This window comes from Tiliqua scincoides, chromosome 4 (assembly GCF_035046505.1).
Source record: "Tiliqua scincoides isolate rTilSci1 chromosome 4, rTilSci1.hap2, whole genome shotgun sequence".
NCBI lineage: Eukaryota > Metazoa > Chordata > Lepidosauria > Squamata > Scincidae > Tiliqua > Tiliqua scincoides.
Window position 1 is genome coordinate 50245240 of NC_089824.1, and position 15942 is coordinate 50261181.

The 15942-nt window shown below is 43.2% G+C and overlaps 1 protein-coding gene across 1 annotated transcript in view; it reads left to right on the forward strand.

Moving 5' to 3' along the window:
• Nucleotides 1-456: 456 nt before the first annotated feature.
• Nucleotides 457-15942, forward strand: part of LOC136648310 (ras-related protein Rab-10-like) — a 49008-nt gene continuing 33522 nt past the window's right edge. Inside the window, exons 1-3 of the mRNA XM_066624423.1 lie at nt 457-592; nt 13955-14015; nt 15315-15453. Coding sequence (XP_066480520.1) covers nt 457-592; nt 13955-14015; nt 15315-15453 — 336 coding nt within the window. The remainder of the gene's footprint in view (nt 593-13954; nt 14016-15314; nt 15454-15942) is intronic.

A 15942-nucleotide genomic window follows, 5' to 3' on the forward strand; every position in this document is an offset into this window, starting at 1 on the left:
AGAGTGCCAGGCTGCAGCTTGTGTAAACTTGGGGCTGTTGCAGGCAGGATGTCCAGATGTCATCACCGCAAAAGAGGACGAGGCACCTTGAAATGTAGGACATCCAAGAAAAATGCAGGACATGAGGACATAAAAGCTACAAAGGTATATGGATTTCATGGGGTTAATGTAAGGACTAGATTTAAAGCTACAGTACACATGATTCATTCATTGCAAGAAGGCTGCGCACTGCCTGCTCCCAGGGCAAAGGAGGACACTGAAGTTCTTCTCCAGGACAGGAGGCTGAAAAAAGAGGGCGTGTCCTGGAAAATGAGGACGCCTGGCCACCCTGGCTGCAGGAAGGAGCCCAGGGGAGGAAGGGCGGGCCGAGTCTCTAGAGGGGAAGGAAGGAGCCACTCTGATAGAGCAGGTTTCGGTTCAGTCTTGGCCGGGGAGGTGTTGCTCTTGTGCCAGGGCATGGCCCACAGAGCGCTGCAGGCCAAGATAGTGATGGTGGGGGACACGCACGTGGGGAAGACCGCGATCCTGTGGCGATACACCGCCCTCTGCCCATCCCAGGGCGCGCTGCCCAGTTCCCGGATCGGCACCGTCGGTGAGTCAGCAGAGGGGCGGCCCCCGCGCGCCCCCCGGCACTCTGGTCCCCGCTCAGCCTCCCTCCCTGCAGTCGACGCGCGGGACTGAAAAGCACTTGCAGCCCCAGGCCCGCTGTAGCCAATGGAGCTGACTCCGGCACAGCGTGGCTGGGACTGCAGCCCGCGTTTCCTCGCCAGCCCCGAAGCAGAAGCCCAGCCAGTCCTTCCCAGCGGAGCCTTGACTGTCCCGGTCTTGGCATCCTCCAGGCTCCCCAGAACTGTGCTGGAGCCTTCTCGTTCGGCCTGCACACCTCGGGAGCTGCAGAGGTCGCCAAGCAGTAGCAGCTGCCAGCAATCGGAAAAGTTACTTCCCTTCCGGCTCTGTATCTCGCCCACAGTGATGCATCCTGGCCCCTCCCAGAAGACCTGCACACTGTGGCTCCTTTCACTTGAGCTAGTGGTGCAGGGCTTGGAAAGCTGTTACTTATTTGACTCAGAAGGAAGTCCCTTGTGTTCAGTAAGACTTCAGCTTTAATCCTATCTTACTGGGGAGGGGGGGGAACCCACCTCTGGCCAATGGTGTGCTGGTTGTGAGCTGGATTCATGCGATATGTTTTTTTAAACACTACAGTGGCATTCCCTCCCTCTGTCTGGGTGAGCTGTGGCCACGTTTATGGATATCATGTAATGACCACAGTCACCATTCATATATATATATGTGTGTGTGTGTGTGTGTGTGTGTGTGTGCGCGCGCGCTACTAGAGAGGGCAAGAAGGGTGAGTGCTCCAGATAAGTAACTCAGGGCCCAATCCTATCCAATTTCCCAGTGCTGGTACAACCACGCCACTGAGGCATGCATTGCATCCTGTGGTGGGGTGGCAGTCACAGAGACCTCCTCAAGGTAGGGGAACGTGTTTTCTTACCTCAGGGCTGCATTGTGACTCAAAAGTTTGTTGGATAGGATTGGGCCCCCACTCTGAGTGACCCCTTCACCCCATTCCTGGACCCCTATAAATGATTAAAAATCATGAGCTGCTTATGGGAGAATTAACGTGAAATACACCTGTCTGCTGCCAGATTCTCCCCACCACTTTGGGGATTCCAGACAGCCCCATCAAAACCTCATCAGGGGAGCCGCAACTGGCACCAGGCTGCCAAAGCACAGATTAATGTCCATTCCACCCACTGCCCCCTAAACCACCAGGGCACAATGTTGCTGAGATCCTTCTGCAAATACTGACAAGGATGTACCAAGTCTCAGGGAAATGGGCCATGTCTGAAGATAGCAGGTTGGTGGTAGATGCAGCAGAGACCACTGAGCACATCTTTGACTTCAGCTGCTCCTCACAGGATGATGGCTCTGGGGTAGTGCTGCCCTTTTAACCCTAGGGCCATGTAAGGGGGGCAGGATGGTCCAGAGCTACATAAGTCTCTCAGAAGCAATAGTAAGTTGGTTTCTGATAAGTTACTTGAGGGAGGGGAGATTGAGACTTGTCTAAGCTGTACAGCCAGGAGGCTGGTGGAGGAAGTTGAGGCAACCCCCTCTCCACCACTGAACTCTGAGGCTTGGTTGCTTTGCCCACAGCCTCCTTTTCCTATTCCTTTTTACCTTGGGGCTTCAGACACTGGAGGGGTGCATCCCTCTTATGACAATCCTAACTGCAAGTGGAGGATGGAAAAACTTATAACACCATTATTTTTCTTTCAAAAATTGAATATGTGGAACAAAATTCACACACTGAATGCCTCCCATGCATTTTGCTCCTTCCCTGCATGCCAGCATTTTTTTCCGGTACATAATGTATACACGTGATGTACAGTATCACATTTGAAGCAGATTTGCAGACCCATTCTGTGTATGTGATTGCAGAGTCCTCAGAGATTTCAATTGGACTGTAATGGTGACATTTTTTAAAAAGAAGCAGCCCTTTATATCTGCATAGGATTTCTTGCACTTACTGCATTTTGCTTTGGCACACCATCAGAATTATAGAAAGCTGTGCTTGTAAAGAAAAGTACTATGCAATGTACAGACAGGGCCAGCCTGAGACCTTCTAGCTACAGAGTTGGTGTGTCAAATGCTGCTCCCCCCTTACCTGACGATGTGGCAGCTTCTGCTCCTTCTAGCCCACTACTTTTCCTTCTTCCACATATCCACTCTGTCCCATCTTCCTTTTCCAATTCAAGGAGTGAGAAGAGGAGGATCTGTAGAAGCAAGCTGGTGGGTGGAGGGGGTGCTCCTTTCAATTGCTACCTGAGGCGACTGCTTTACTTGGTCTCATGGATGGGCCAGCTCTATTAAGAGGTATTTGTACCTACACTGCTCTCTTCCTGTGTGGTCAGGCCACCCTGTATGCAGCCTGTGTTTCATCTGGATGTGGCACACTGTTCATTAATGTTTTGTAGCCTGTGGGAATCAAATACATTGAATGAGTACACACGGTCCCCCAAGAAAAGTGTGGGTACATGCCTTTACAGATGTTGAGCAATTCATCCTTTCAAACCCATGTTCCAAGCATCACACCAACTTTGACATCTTCAGATATTGCCCAGGTGGATCATAATCACATGGAGTTGTGCAAGCACTAAAATGTAGTTAGTTTAGAGAAGGGTTATTGTGATTATACATTCAGATATTAATATTATTTTTAAAAGGCCCAGTTGCAGCTTAGGGTTATTCCTTAGTGCAGGGCTTTTCAGACTGGGGCATCGTGACACCCCAGCCTGTGGGCCCTGGCCTCTGTCCCCTTGAGGGGTGGGGGCAGCAAGGAGGCAGCAGCCCAATCCCCAGTATCACACCGCTTAGGGGGCTGCAGGGACTTGGGTGCACTTACCTGAGCCTCCTGCAGCCTCCCGTGCGGGGAGCCCTGTGCGATCTTCTGCAGGGCTCCCCACAGCTTCAGAAGTAAAAGTGGAACGATCACACTCCACTTCCACAAAACCAGAAGTGGAGCTTGATCGTTCCACTTTCACTTTCGAAGCTGCAGGGAGCCCTGCAGAAGATCGCACAGGGCTCCCCACACCCCCGGGAGGCTGCAGGAGGCTTGGGTAAGTGCACCCAAGTTCCTGTAGCTCCCTGAGCGATGTGATCCTGGAGATCGTGCAGCTGCCTTCCCCCCACCCCCGCTGCCTCCCCCCACCCCCGCAAGAGCGGTTTTCAAACTCCTGGAGAACTTGAGAACTGCTGCCATAGTGGAATATTCCCAGACTTTATTGTCTTCCCATTGCCTCTCCACCCTTTGTGTGAGCAGAACTTCAGAATATCAGTTCCATCAATTTGGTATGGAACTCTCAAACAAATTAAGCAGGATTGCCAGTAGCATTATGTTCTTTTAATGGTTGAAACATTTGTTTACATTCATTTTAGAAGTGCCATGGGCAATGAAAGACATAGTACTGTATGTTAAAAACAATTTTGTTATGCCAGTGTGTATTAACTGTTCATTGTATCATCCACAAGCCTTGTTTACTCCAAACAGTCTGGAGCCAGCAAATCTTAAGGAGTGTCTCATCGCACATGAGCCCTCCCAGGGATCACATGGGATGATCTGTTTAAGATACTGTTCACCTACCTTGTGAAACCAATTGGGGGAATGAGCGAGGCCTTCACTCAAGTGGTTCAGATTTATGGAACTAAGAAAAAAAGTCTGCCAGAAATCCCCTATAAGTAGGCATTCAGTTTAAAATATTTATTTTTGTGTTTACATTTTGCTTATACAGGGCCATCAATGTGCTGTACAAGATTTTTTACAGAGTTCCATAAGCAACAGAGACAGGTCCCTGGAGCTTACAATTAACATTTTGATAGTGACAACAGTGGAAGTGGAAGGCTGAGGAAGGAACGATGAGAGGCATGAATCTGAGCAAATGCAGTTAGACTTGGTTATAGATGAGAAAAATACGTTGATTATTTCAGCTGTAACATATGTTTTAATGGTATGATGGTAATTTATCTGTAGGTCACAATCCAACTCAGTGTTAGCCACACTTGAGCCTATTTATTCAAATGACTTTAGTGCATCTAGTTTTATTTCTCTTTCCTTGTAAGCATTGTTTTGTATTATTGTAGTTTGGTATTGAGAATTTAAAAAGGTAGCATAGCAGCTTACCTGAAAAATATACTAAAAATCCACTTGTATGCTGACTAAAGACTACTTTGGACATCCTTCAGTCTCGCTAATTTCCATTCAATTTGTCAAAATGAATAAAAATGTCAGAATCTTTATGAGAGGTAGATGAATTAAGGCTAAATTCTGTCAATCTAATGTAAATATGCTAATGAAGCTCTGCTCTTTATAGTCAAACCCATCTGGAAGTTTACAGTTTAAAGCAGCTGCCATCAGACCATTGATTCTGAGAAGGAAGGTGGCCTCTTCCTCTGGGAGCAAGTGAAGAGGGAGTAGGCCCATTCTCTGTGAAAGGATAATAGGAGAGAATTAGGAATTGGTTCACCGAGGGGAGAAAAAGCAGGAAAAGTACTGAAAACAGACCGGACTTCTGTAAAGATAATAAATAACTCTGTGTAACCACAGTGAAGAAAAACAGAAGCAAAAAGCATTATAACTTGAGAATAAAATTACTACTGCGTGACCTGAATGTGCTTGGTTTGTCTTCATATGTCCCTATGTGACAGACTCGGAATGTGCATGTTGGAACTCTGCAGGGTATGGGTTAGCCCATAGCCAAATCATGCTACTGTTGTCCAATTCATTTGTCACAAGCTCAGCTATGTTCCACTGCTTGAGCCAGACTGGGATGATTTGCAGCAGCATGCAGAATAGTAGTTTGTATCCTTGTTGGACTATTCAGAGAATCCTTTCATTGTGAGCAAGAAAAAGAAAAAAAATGGCAGGATTGGATATTGACCAAATTGATTTGATGCATATGACCACTTTTTGAGCTCATTCAATCTGTGTAGTTTTCAAATGAGAAGAAGCAGTTTTTGAATGCTCTGTCACAAATACAGATCCTGGTTTACCACACCACTGCAATGCATTTGTTGCCAATATCTTATTAGATATTAACAGTAAGGCCAGTATTCCAAGAAAATATAGCAGTTTTTGATGACTCCCAATTTAGCAAGCCCATCTGGCTTGATTACCCAATCAACATGGGTTTTGAGCAAGACAAAGAAGGTTTTAACAGAATGGGGAAAAAGTAAATGAAAGAAAAAAGGGGGGAGGCTTTTTGTGCATGGATGAGACTCCAGCAGAAGATTAACGATCAATTAGAGAACAATGCTAGAAAAGGCTGCCAAATTGCATTAAATTTCTCTGATTTATCCTTCTTGCAATACATGATTCGTTCTTTAATGGACAGGCCTAAAAGGTCTCCAACCCAATTTTCAATTAGAAGCAGAGAACGTGATTACTAGAACTGTAAAATTACACACTGCTGTAAATGAAGATCTGGCAAACCAAAATATGGCAGGTTTGGGGAGTTTCTAGACTGCAGGGATTGTATCCTGAAGTAACAATTTTTTGAGAGTCTATGACCAAAACTAAATTATTTACATCTTTCTAAGAGGACTTGGTAACGTGGAACTTCAAGACATTTGAGTGTCATAGTAAGTTGCAATCTCTGTGCATTATGGTGAAGTCCATGCACATTCAGTCTGAGCTAAGCCAGTAGGGTCACAACAGGGGTGCAGGCCCACCCCTCAGGAGGGGTGACACCACACTGGCTGAGCCTCTGTTTGGTGATCATTGGCTTGCTGCCTTGCACTCTTGATGATAATTGTGTTTTTGCTGCTTGCTGGCAAGAACGCAAAGCAACTGGGCCCAGAGTGGACTGAAGATCGCTGAATGGAGGCAGTTCAGAGCTGGGCTTTTCGCATTTTAAGCAATGTGATAGCTTGGAAGGGTCTGGGGTAACATGATTACATCATTACATCATCCCTGAATTTCTTAACACCAAGCTTTCCCAGTAAGTGCTGCACTAGGTGGCACCCATATCAAGCACACCTCTGAGCTGCACATGTTCCTATATTTTGAATTGTAACTTCCCTGAAAACATATGGTCACATGCTTTGTATAACTTGTCAGCTGTCGAAATAGGAATTGTTCATCTCTTATAAACACAAAAGATTTCCTGTCTGCTGAAACAGGGCTGGCTAAGAAGGGGTAAATGGAGTGGATTCTGCAAAACAGGATTCATGGCTGACTCTCATGGTTGTAACCCATATGCCTCTCCTAGCCTTTATCATTTTTGCTGTGATGTCTGAAGTTATATGTTAATATTTAAACCTCTTAGGTAGAAATTTGTCAGCAACAGAATTATAAAGTGTGCAAATTCTGTGCAAGAAAGTAAAACTCAGCTTGGATGGTTAAAAACAGAAACAAAACTGTCACACATGACATAGGAACTAAAGGGAATGTATATACCAGCTGTAGCAGTAGAAATATAAGGGTGCTGAGGGCTAGGAAACTGCCTGGGAAGAGGACCTAGAGGCAATGGTAACTAAGGGTCAAATTCAATGTATGTTCAATACCTAGTTCCTTTACCATTTTAAAAATAGCTGTCATGGGAGGCCCCAGTCAAGATTGCTGCACTAGAGGAGGAAGATTTTTAAAAACTCCACCCCCTGTTGTTTCCTTGATTAAAATCATGCCCTACCTCCTCAGCTGAGTTGTTGTGAGTGAAGGAGGATACCTCCTCTCAACACTTGCACTGCTACTGGAAAAACGGGATTGATCTGTGGAAGCTTGAAAACACAAGAGCTGTGCACCAGGACAATGATTGCACCATGAAGGGAAACATCTGGAAAACTGGAGGATCCTATGCCTTTCTCTCACAGAATAAAGGCACAAGTTTGGGGCCAGAATCAGTGCAACCCAAGGCAAGGGGGAAATTCTTCCCTTACCCTGTGACATGCAGCACTGACCCCAATGGGTCTACTCAGGAGGTGGTGCAAATTCGAGTAGACCAGAGCAGCCAGAGGCTGCTCCACACCACTCAGGAATGGAGTCAGGATCCAGTATAACCGCTGGATCCTGGCCCCGCTTCCCCCTCCTGCCTGCCCCTGGGACCGCCCGCCACCCGCCTTCCCCCTGCCCCAAAACACCTCCTTCCCACCCTCCCCACACCTTTCCAGATTCCCAAGCTTGGCTGACGCAAACTTACCTTACTGGGTCTGGATCCAGCATGAGGTTGCCAAAGCAACGCCTTGCGCTGGCCTCCCCAATTCTAAAGTCAGCACAAACGTTCCTTACGGCACATTTGCAACACCCCTGGGTTGGCACAGGTGACTTGTGCCAACCTAACCTGGGGGTTAGGATTATATTGCACCACTTGTAAAAAACCTCATTTGAAAAAAAGAGGGTTTATCATCAGCCTGCCCATGTAAACTGCCCTGAGTCTGCAAGGCTTGATTCTTTGAGAAGGGCGGTATACAAATACTGTAATAAATAAAATAAATCTGAAATTGAGCAGGAGGTGCAACTATCTAAGAGTAGGGGCCTCAAGAGTAGGGGCCCAAGAGTAGAGGCTCACCCCTCTACTTAGCATTGCTGTGTTTCAGTTCCCCCCTCTATTTGCATATTCCTGCCCTGGTTCCTGGTTATGTTGGAGTTTGACCAAGGGATTGTATGTGAGACAGAGATATAATATAATAAAATATATTATGGATTTGAAATGAAGGGACAAGAACAAGCAGTGTTTTCATGAAATGAGACAAACAGTTATAGCTGAGCAAGCATTTCACTGTTAAAGCAGATAAAGATCAGAATATGTCATACTCTAAAGTAATCATATTGGTAATATCATCCAAAGCTAATTCTTGAAGGTTTTAGATGCAGCAGCTTTGTGCATGCTTTGGACTGAGCATAGCTGTTCTTTTTCAGCTAGGTTTGATATTTAAAAGCCCTATTATGTGACTGGTTTTAAAATCCTCTTTTGCAAATTGTTTTCCAGCTAAGGCACAGCTAAGACTGGGAGTGCGCAGGTGAAAATCTGCAGATTGGTTGTGCATTGCTGTGGAGCCAATGCAAAAGCAATATGAATCATGTGTATCTGCTGTGTGTCAGCTACATGGCAACGCACAACTAGGTTGCAGAATCTATATTACACACTGGCACAATTGCTGATGTGATTGTTGTGCTCATATCAGCATGGTGTCAGGATTAGTGTCGGTACTGGGTTGTCCCATGTCATGCTGTTTGTGATTTAAAAAGGATAAAGTACCTATTAACTTTTCATCTCACTTTCTGCCATAGGGAAGAGAGAGTGAGAGTGCTGTGACTGGCAGAAGCCCCAGCTGTGATTCCTTTACTGGAGAAAACAGAGCTCTGTGGCTGTTGCAAGAGTAAATACTACAACTTGTAGTGGCCATATCTTGCTGCTGTGTTTCCCTGGCTGGGAACTATTACATAATACTATGGTGGCTGCCAGTCTTGTCCAGGAATTGGTGGGAAGGAAATTGCATTTGACATTTGATTATTTGGAAAAGTGCCTTCTCCCACACATATCTGCCTGTGCAGTCTACTCCTCATTGGAGGCCTTGTTTTGAGTCCCTCTTCTCAGCGACATACAACTGGCAGGAACAAGGGGCAGGGCCTTTTCAGCTACAGCACACTCGGTTGCATTGCTAAGGAGGTGCTGGAGGTGCGGATTGCACTAGCTGACGCACTCCGGGGGGGGGGTGATACCACTACTAGCCAAAATTGTGAAATCTTGGTATTTTTTAAATAATATCATCCTGTTATATATAATTTGATCTGGAATGTCATGTGGAATGCAATGAAAGAAACCATGTTTAAATATATGTATGCTATCAAAAGTTATGGACAAATAATCAAAAAAGGAAAACACAACTGCCTTATGAAACCAAAAGTTGATTTTCTAAATTCAAAACTGATCAATTAGACTGATTGTTCCAAGAGCCAATGAGGTGGTATTATGATACAGCAGGGAACCAGTGAGGTGTTAGTATAAGCCTGTTCTCATTTCCATGTATCAGAGCTAATACTAGTACTCTACTAGAATAGTAGAACAACTGGAACACTTCAGTTGTGTGTTATCAAGTTGGCCACTGTTTTTTTGTTGGTTCATGATTTGTTGGGTGACCTGTACTGTTATATATTTAAATAAATAAAGTTAATGAGAGTTACATCAGCCCTATGAGGCCACTGCATTTAGGTTGTGTGTATGATAGTTTAGTTTATTCTGTATGCTCTGGTCCATCATAGGAGTGATGCAGTTAGCTGGCGCACCAGTTGACACAAACCCTAGTGGCGCCTCTGAGCACACTGACTGTGGAACTCCCTCCCTTGGCAGGTATAACTGGCTCCTTAGTTGCTTTGACAAATATGGTCAAGACCTATTTATTCCTACTGGCCTTTTGCCTGTTTGTTTTTGATCTCTGCTCTTTTTTGCTATTTGTTACTGCTGCTACATTGTAGTGGTTGTTTAGATTTTATCTATCAATTTTCCAACTTGTTTTGCTTGAATAATTATTATAAGCCACCACGTTGGTCCCTCTGGAGGTGGAAAGGTGAGGAAGACCTTTTAAAAATTAATACGAATAATAATTGCCCTGGGGTGGATGGGAATTGCTACATGTCACCTGTGTGCTGTCATGTGGTATATTGTATAGCTGAGACTATAAGGCTGAAATCCTAACCACACCTTCCTGAGAGTAAGCCCCATTGAACAAAATAGAACTTACCTCTGAGTAGACCTGGTTAGGATTGTGCCCTTTATTGCTTACATTTTAGATAAACAGTATTAAAGACTGGACAGGAACGCTTTGCGCCTGGTCAGTAAAATCTACTTGCCTCTACAGTGGAACCTTGTGGTATTGCAGACAAATGGATACATTGTAATGTTGCAACCCTTGTGAATGCAGCAAAAATGTAGAGCAAGTGCAGTGCTCAGACCTGGTCCAAAAGCAGTACCCTTGGGAAAAGATGCATCACTTTTCTTATAAGGGACATCAATTCCTTTCATGCTCCTAATTCCCATGGTTTTCCCCACCCCAGTCCTCAATGAGCAGGGAACTCTTCAGTATTGGTGAAAGAGAGTCCTCTTCATTTTGCCCAGAGTGCAAAGGACTACAGAGCAACAAGGATAGCAACAGAGTATTGTTGCTCAGCATACTGGCTTTGTTTGGGTACTTCAGATCCCGCTTACAATTCCAAAATCACAGTAGTGTGTTGCTAGTTTGCTATCAACGTTGGGTGGTTGCAGCTGTGATAGCAGCATTTAGTTGTTCAAGATTTGCTTTTCTTAAAAAATAAAAAATGCATTCACAGTAAATTTTCATTGAAAGCACTTTATTCAGCACTTAAACTCTCAGGGATGGTTGCCCTTCTTCCTCTTCAATTATGCAGTTTTTGTGAATTATAAGCAGCTATAGTTTTCTAATTAAACTTATACGGATCATAAGGCAGACTCATCACATTGAGAATAGCAGACTATAAAGAATAACTGTTTTTGTTTAAACAATGGCACCTCGTTGAACGCCAGGGGAAAAGTTTATGGGGGGGAAAGGGATTTGCATGTCCAAGTGAACATGGCGATGCTTCACCAAATAAGTTCTGAACTACTTCCATAACATATTTCCTTGACAAGAATTTCACAGTTGTGCCTTCAGGTATTGTGTACAAAAGATGCACAGTGATCTCAGAACTCTTTAGAAGTGAGACATAACTTTTGAGGTAGTGGGAGCAGGATCAAAGGAAAACACCTTAGCTTTTGAAGTTATTCAAAAGGCTATGATCAAAGCAGAAACAAGGTTTTTGCCCCTTGTTTTGGGCCCATGCTGTGATATCAATGTAATGTCAAATAGATTTTTTCATTCATATCTATCCATTTTCAAATTCAAAGTTATGTGCACAGGGTCCCCGGCAGGCAGTCTCCCATCAACCTATTGATTAGGTTCAATACTGACTGTCAATGTGGTTTGTATCTTATGCTCTTTCCTAGGGGTGGGGTATAGGTGACAGGAGGTCAATTTTCTAGTGGTTTTCCCTTTCCCATTGTTCCCTGTAGCTTTACCCCTTCCTATGCCAGCTGAGTTGTTGGCATAGCACTTTTCAGGCATTGGAAGCATGTCTCTTATCTGAATGGGGGTTAGCGTGTATGGCATAGACTCCTCCGCTTCCACATCACAACCCAATCACATTTCCGTTTTGTTTTCTGCACCAGCAAAGTTGTGCTGGTAAGCTGAGCTACATCAGCACAGCTTAGCTGCAGCATCTGGGGTGTGTCAGTAAGCAAATGGGTTTCCATGCAGGTGGGGCCTTCTTAGCACTGGTGTACATGGATCTATGCTGACGTGAGTATAGGACTGGGCTGTAATGGGGAGAGAGGGGGAATGCTGAATGTCCATTAAATCCAAATGCATGTGTCCATGCACAAAACATATTTGACTACTTTTTATTAAAGCAGACAACATCTGTTATTTTGGAAGTCTATTAAATTGAGTGCTGTTAAATGAAGGGTTCACTGTATCTTGTGCATTCATAACACAATTGCCAAACTGAAGTCTGAAACTGTTCCTTAGAGCTGGATTGGATTGTTGGATTGCATGGTACACAGTTGGATTGTGTACTATGCTCATAATGATATGAAAAATACAAGCAAATGTGCAATGCAATCAAACAATATTTATCTGGCTAGTGATCACTATTAGTTTTCTTATAATGACCACATACAGTATTGTATTATAATGGTGTCAACATAATATCATTTGCAATGGACTTTGGCCTTGCATTTTCTTCCAGCCTTGTCCATTCGTGAAATTTGTTTGAAATTTTATATAAAGCTATGAACAACTCATGCATGCAATACTTATTGACTTCTGTTTTTCACTAACATGCATTGCCCTTTTAGGTCAATAAATGTAAAGTTGATTTAAGAAGTCAATATGCCTTATTTTAATTTAGATTAAATTTTTGTCTGATTCAGCACTCTTTAGTTCTCTTTTTATAAATAAAAATGCTCATGTCAATTTATTATTAAAATTTATGTCAAATAGAAAACGTTTTCTTGCAGGATTGGAAATCCCCAGCTGAGTTATTATTTTAAGTATTTCCAGTTTAGTATTTTGAAACTGACCTTCCTGTACCCTACTAATCTTGCAGCCCCTCTGAAATGCTGTTTCAGCTACTGTACAAAGCTATACAAAATAAATTATTATTATTATTATTAACAGTATTTATATACCGCTTTTCAACTAAAGTTCACAAAGCGGTTTACAGAGAAAAATCAAATAACTAATGGCTCCCTGTCCCAAAAGGGCTCACAATCTAAAAAGATGCAAAAAGAACACCAGCAGACAGCCACTAGAACAGACACTGCTGGGGTGAGGTGGGCCAGTTACTCTCCCCCTGCTAAAAAAAGAGGAGCACCCACTTGAAAAAGTGCCTCTTACCCAGTTAGCATAGGTGGTACTCTGTAACTAAAAGGAATCATTTTCCTAAATGTTGTTTTCAGAGATGGCTGTGTGTGGGCATAGCAATGTCTGGCTTAAATTTCACTTCGTTTAACATTCATTTTAGCAAGGAAGCTGTAATAGGAAAAAAAGAAATACAATGACTGGTTATTTAGTATTTTTCTTCCCTTGGATCTTTAGTGCGAATTTATCATTTGATAAAGACTCACAGCCCAATCCTAACCAACTTTCCAGTGCTGGTGCAGTTGCAATGCAGCCCGTATGTAAGGGTACAAATGTTCCCCAACCTTGAGAAGGCCTCTATGATGGCACTACCCCCACAGAATGCAGTGCGTGCCCCCTTGGCACAGCTGCATCGGTGCTGGAAAGTTGGTTAGGTTAGGTTGGTTAACCTAAACAATACTTCTAAGCATTCATTTAAAAATAACATGAATTTTTACATCCTGCAAAAATTTTGCTTCAGAAGCTGCTGAATAAAATGCAGGGTTTGGAGGATTCAATTAGGTTACAATCTCTTCTTTCCATATTGGAAACTGATTCTCTCAACAAGGTTGCTAACTTTGTTTCTGGGGTACTGGCGGGACGGAATTCTGGGTCTTCTGTTACACTATGGTGAGTGGGGGAGGGGAAAATGAATGATTATGATTGTTTTATTTTATTGTTTTCTGTTTGTTTGTCCTGATTGTTTGTTTGTTGTTGTGTATTTCCTTTATGCCAATAAAGGTCTTATGTATGTATGTATGCTTCAGAAGGTTTCAAAGTCTCTTTCATGTAGACTGGGGGAAATGCTGTCAACATACAATTAATAAGGAAACATAATTATGGGCACTCCTCTTTTACAAAAGCTTCACCTTCATGTAGTACTTTGCTTGAAAAAGTTCATACAGAATTATAGATGGTGTGGATTTTTTGCACCCTTTGAGAAATATAGAATTGATTTGTTTCCATTTCTTATTTGTTGATACAGTTATTTTGTTCTTTCTTTTAGGCATTGATTTCAAAGTAAAAACAATTTCATTTAATGACACAACAGTAAGACTTCAAATATGGTATGTTTAGCAAAGAATTATTATTAGAGCATCAAGTACCTGTATTCAAGAACAATTTTAATAAATGCTTTTGATATTTGAAGACACCCCATATTTTTAGGTGACTAATTGTTAAATGAAGATGTAATGACAAAAATTGGGAACTTACATATTTTCTTGATGTTAGACCACCTTCTTTTTCATTGTCCACTCCACAATGAGGCCAGGAGGAAATGCGTAGTTCTTCAACCCCATCTTAATTCCCTTTTTGAGGACTCTGTCATACTGCAATACCTATTAGCTACCACTGACCCTAACACCATTTTTCAGATTGCTACATTCATCTCACAAATTGTGGTGTCCAACTTGAAGCGTGCCCCTATTTCTTGAAGTCCTTGGTTTCTAGGAGTTAATTGTAGCTTGTTATGTTTTTAGTAAATGAACCATTAGTTAGCTCTTTTAAGCTATTTTTTTGTTATGTATGAAAGTGTTCAATGTTTTTTGTAATTGTATGCCAATAAAGGTACTGAAACTGAAACTATATTTTCTTGATTCTATGTTTTTATGACTTATTGGGGTCATACGGCTAAAGTAGGTCACCTAGTTTACCCATAAAACCCAAGAGAGAACTAGACGGGGCATTGCATTTGCTTCTTTCTTTGTCATTTGGTTGATCAGCTATCTGGTTTTAGCTAGTGGAAGATGGGAAGTTTGATGTGACACTGGACAACATTTAAATCCACATCCTTTGTGAATGTGGTGAGTGTAAGCAGCCACTCCCACTTGCACTCGGAGCCATTCAGGCAGCAACCTCTGTGCATTGTTGTTGCTGCCTGAATGGCTCTAAGGGCAAGTGGGAGGGACTGCTCACACTCTTGCACTACTTACCATTTGCACAGCTCTAGCTACGCTACTGATTGTGGCAATGGTGACATGCTGTTATCCTCATCATTCTAGTGCAGCCATCCTTGAATCATATGGTTTGTTGGTGAACTGCTTTGTAAGATTAGTCCATTAATAGCCAGCATACCCCATTCTTTTTCAAGGCCAACTTCAAGATTTAGAGTGGGGACTACCTGAACTCTTAGTAACCAGTTTTGAATAAAACCTGCCCTGGAATAAATCTTCAGTGCAGATATGCTGAGACATTGTTCAAAATAAGTGCAATCAAGTCATTTGTGGTTTCTACTGGTATGCACCACTCCTTATAGAAAACGAATCTTAATGAGTGAGGGCTGTCTGTTCACATTCTTGCAATATCAGTGATGTAATTTCAAGTGCTTCTTGCAATGCCAAGTGATTCTTTACCATGTATTTTAGGGACACTGCTGGCCAGGAACGATTCCACACCTTTACTACTAGTTTTTTCCGTGGAGCACATGGAATTGTTCTTGTCTATGATATCACAAATGCGAAGAGTTTTCAAAACATCAGCCACTGGATGCAAGATATACATGAGGTGAGTTTATACAGGCTGCAATGCATTCTGGGCAAGGCTAGAGGAGCAAGGAGCCTCCCAGCAACATGGAAGTAAGTTTTTCAGTGGTAAAAGCAGCTCTACAGGCTGCTAAATGGAGTCGTTTGATGGTGATACTGTAGGAGTTGCAAATTCAGCACTTTTCGTGTTTTAAGGCATTTTGATGTTTTAGGGTGGAGCCCAGTATCCACTGGCATCTGCGATGAGTCAGATCTGTGAATGCCAGACCCATAGATACTGTGGGTCCATTATACCAGGGGTCTCCAAACCCTGGCCTGGGGGCCAGATGCGACCTGCAGCAAGCGTCTTTCTGGCCTGTGGCCAACTTCTTGTCCCCTGAAAGCCTCTGGCCCACTCAACTGAACATGACCAGAACTGTGCTCTGATTGTGTCTGGAGGGTGTTCTGAGGGCCAGAGAGGTTGAATGAATGAGCCCATTAATTCATTTATTCACTCATCTAAGTTCCATCT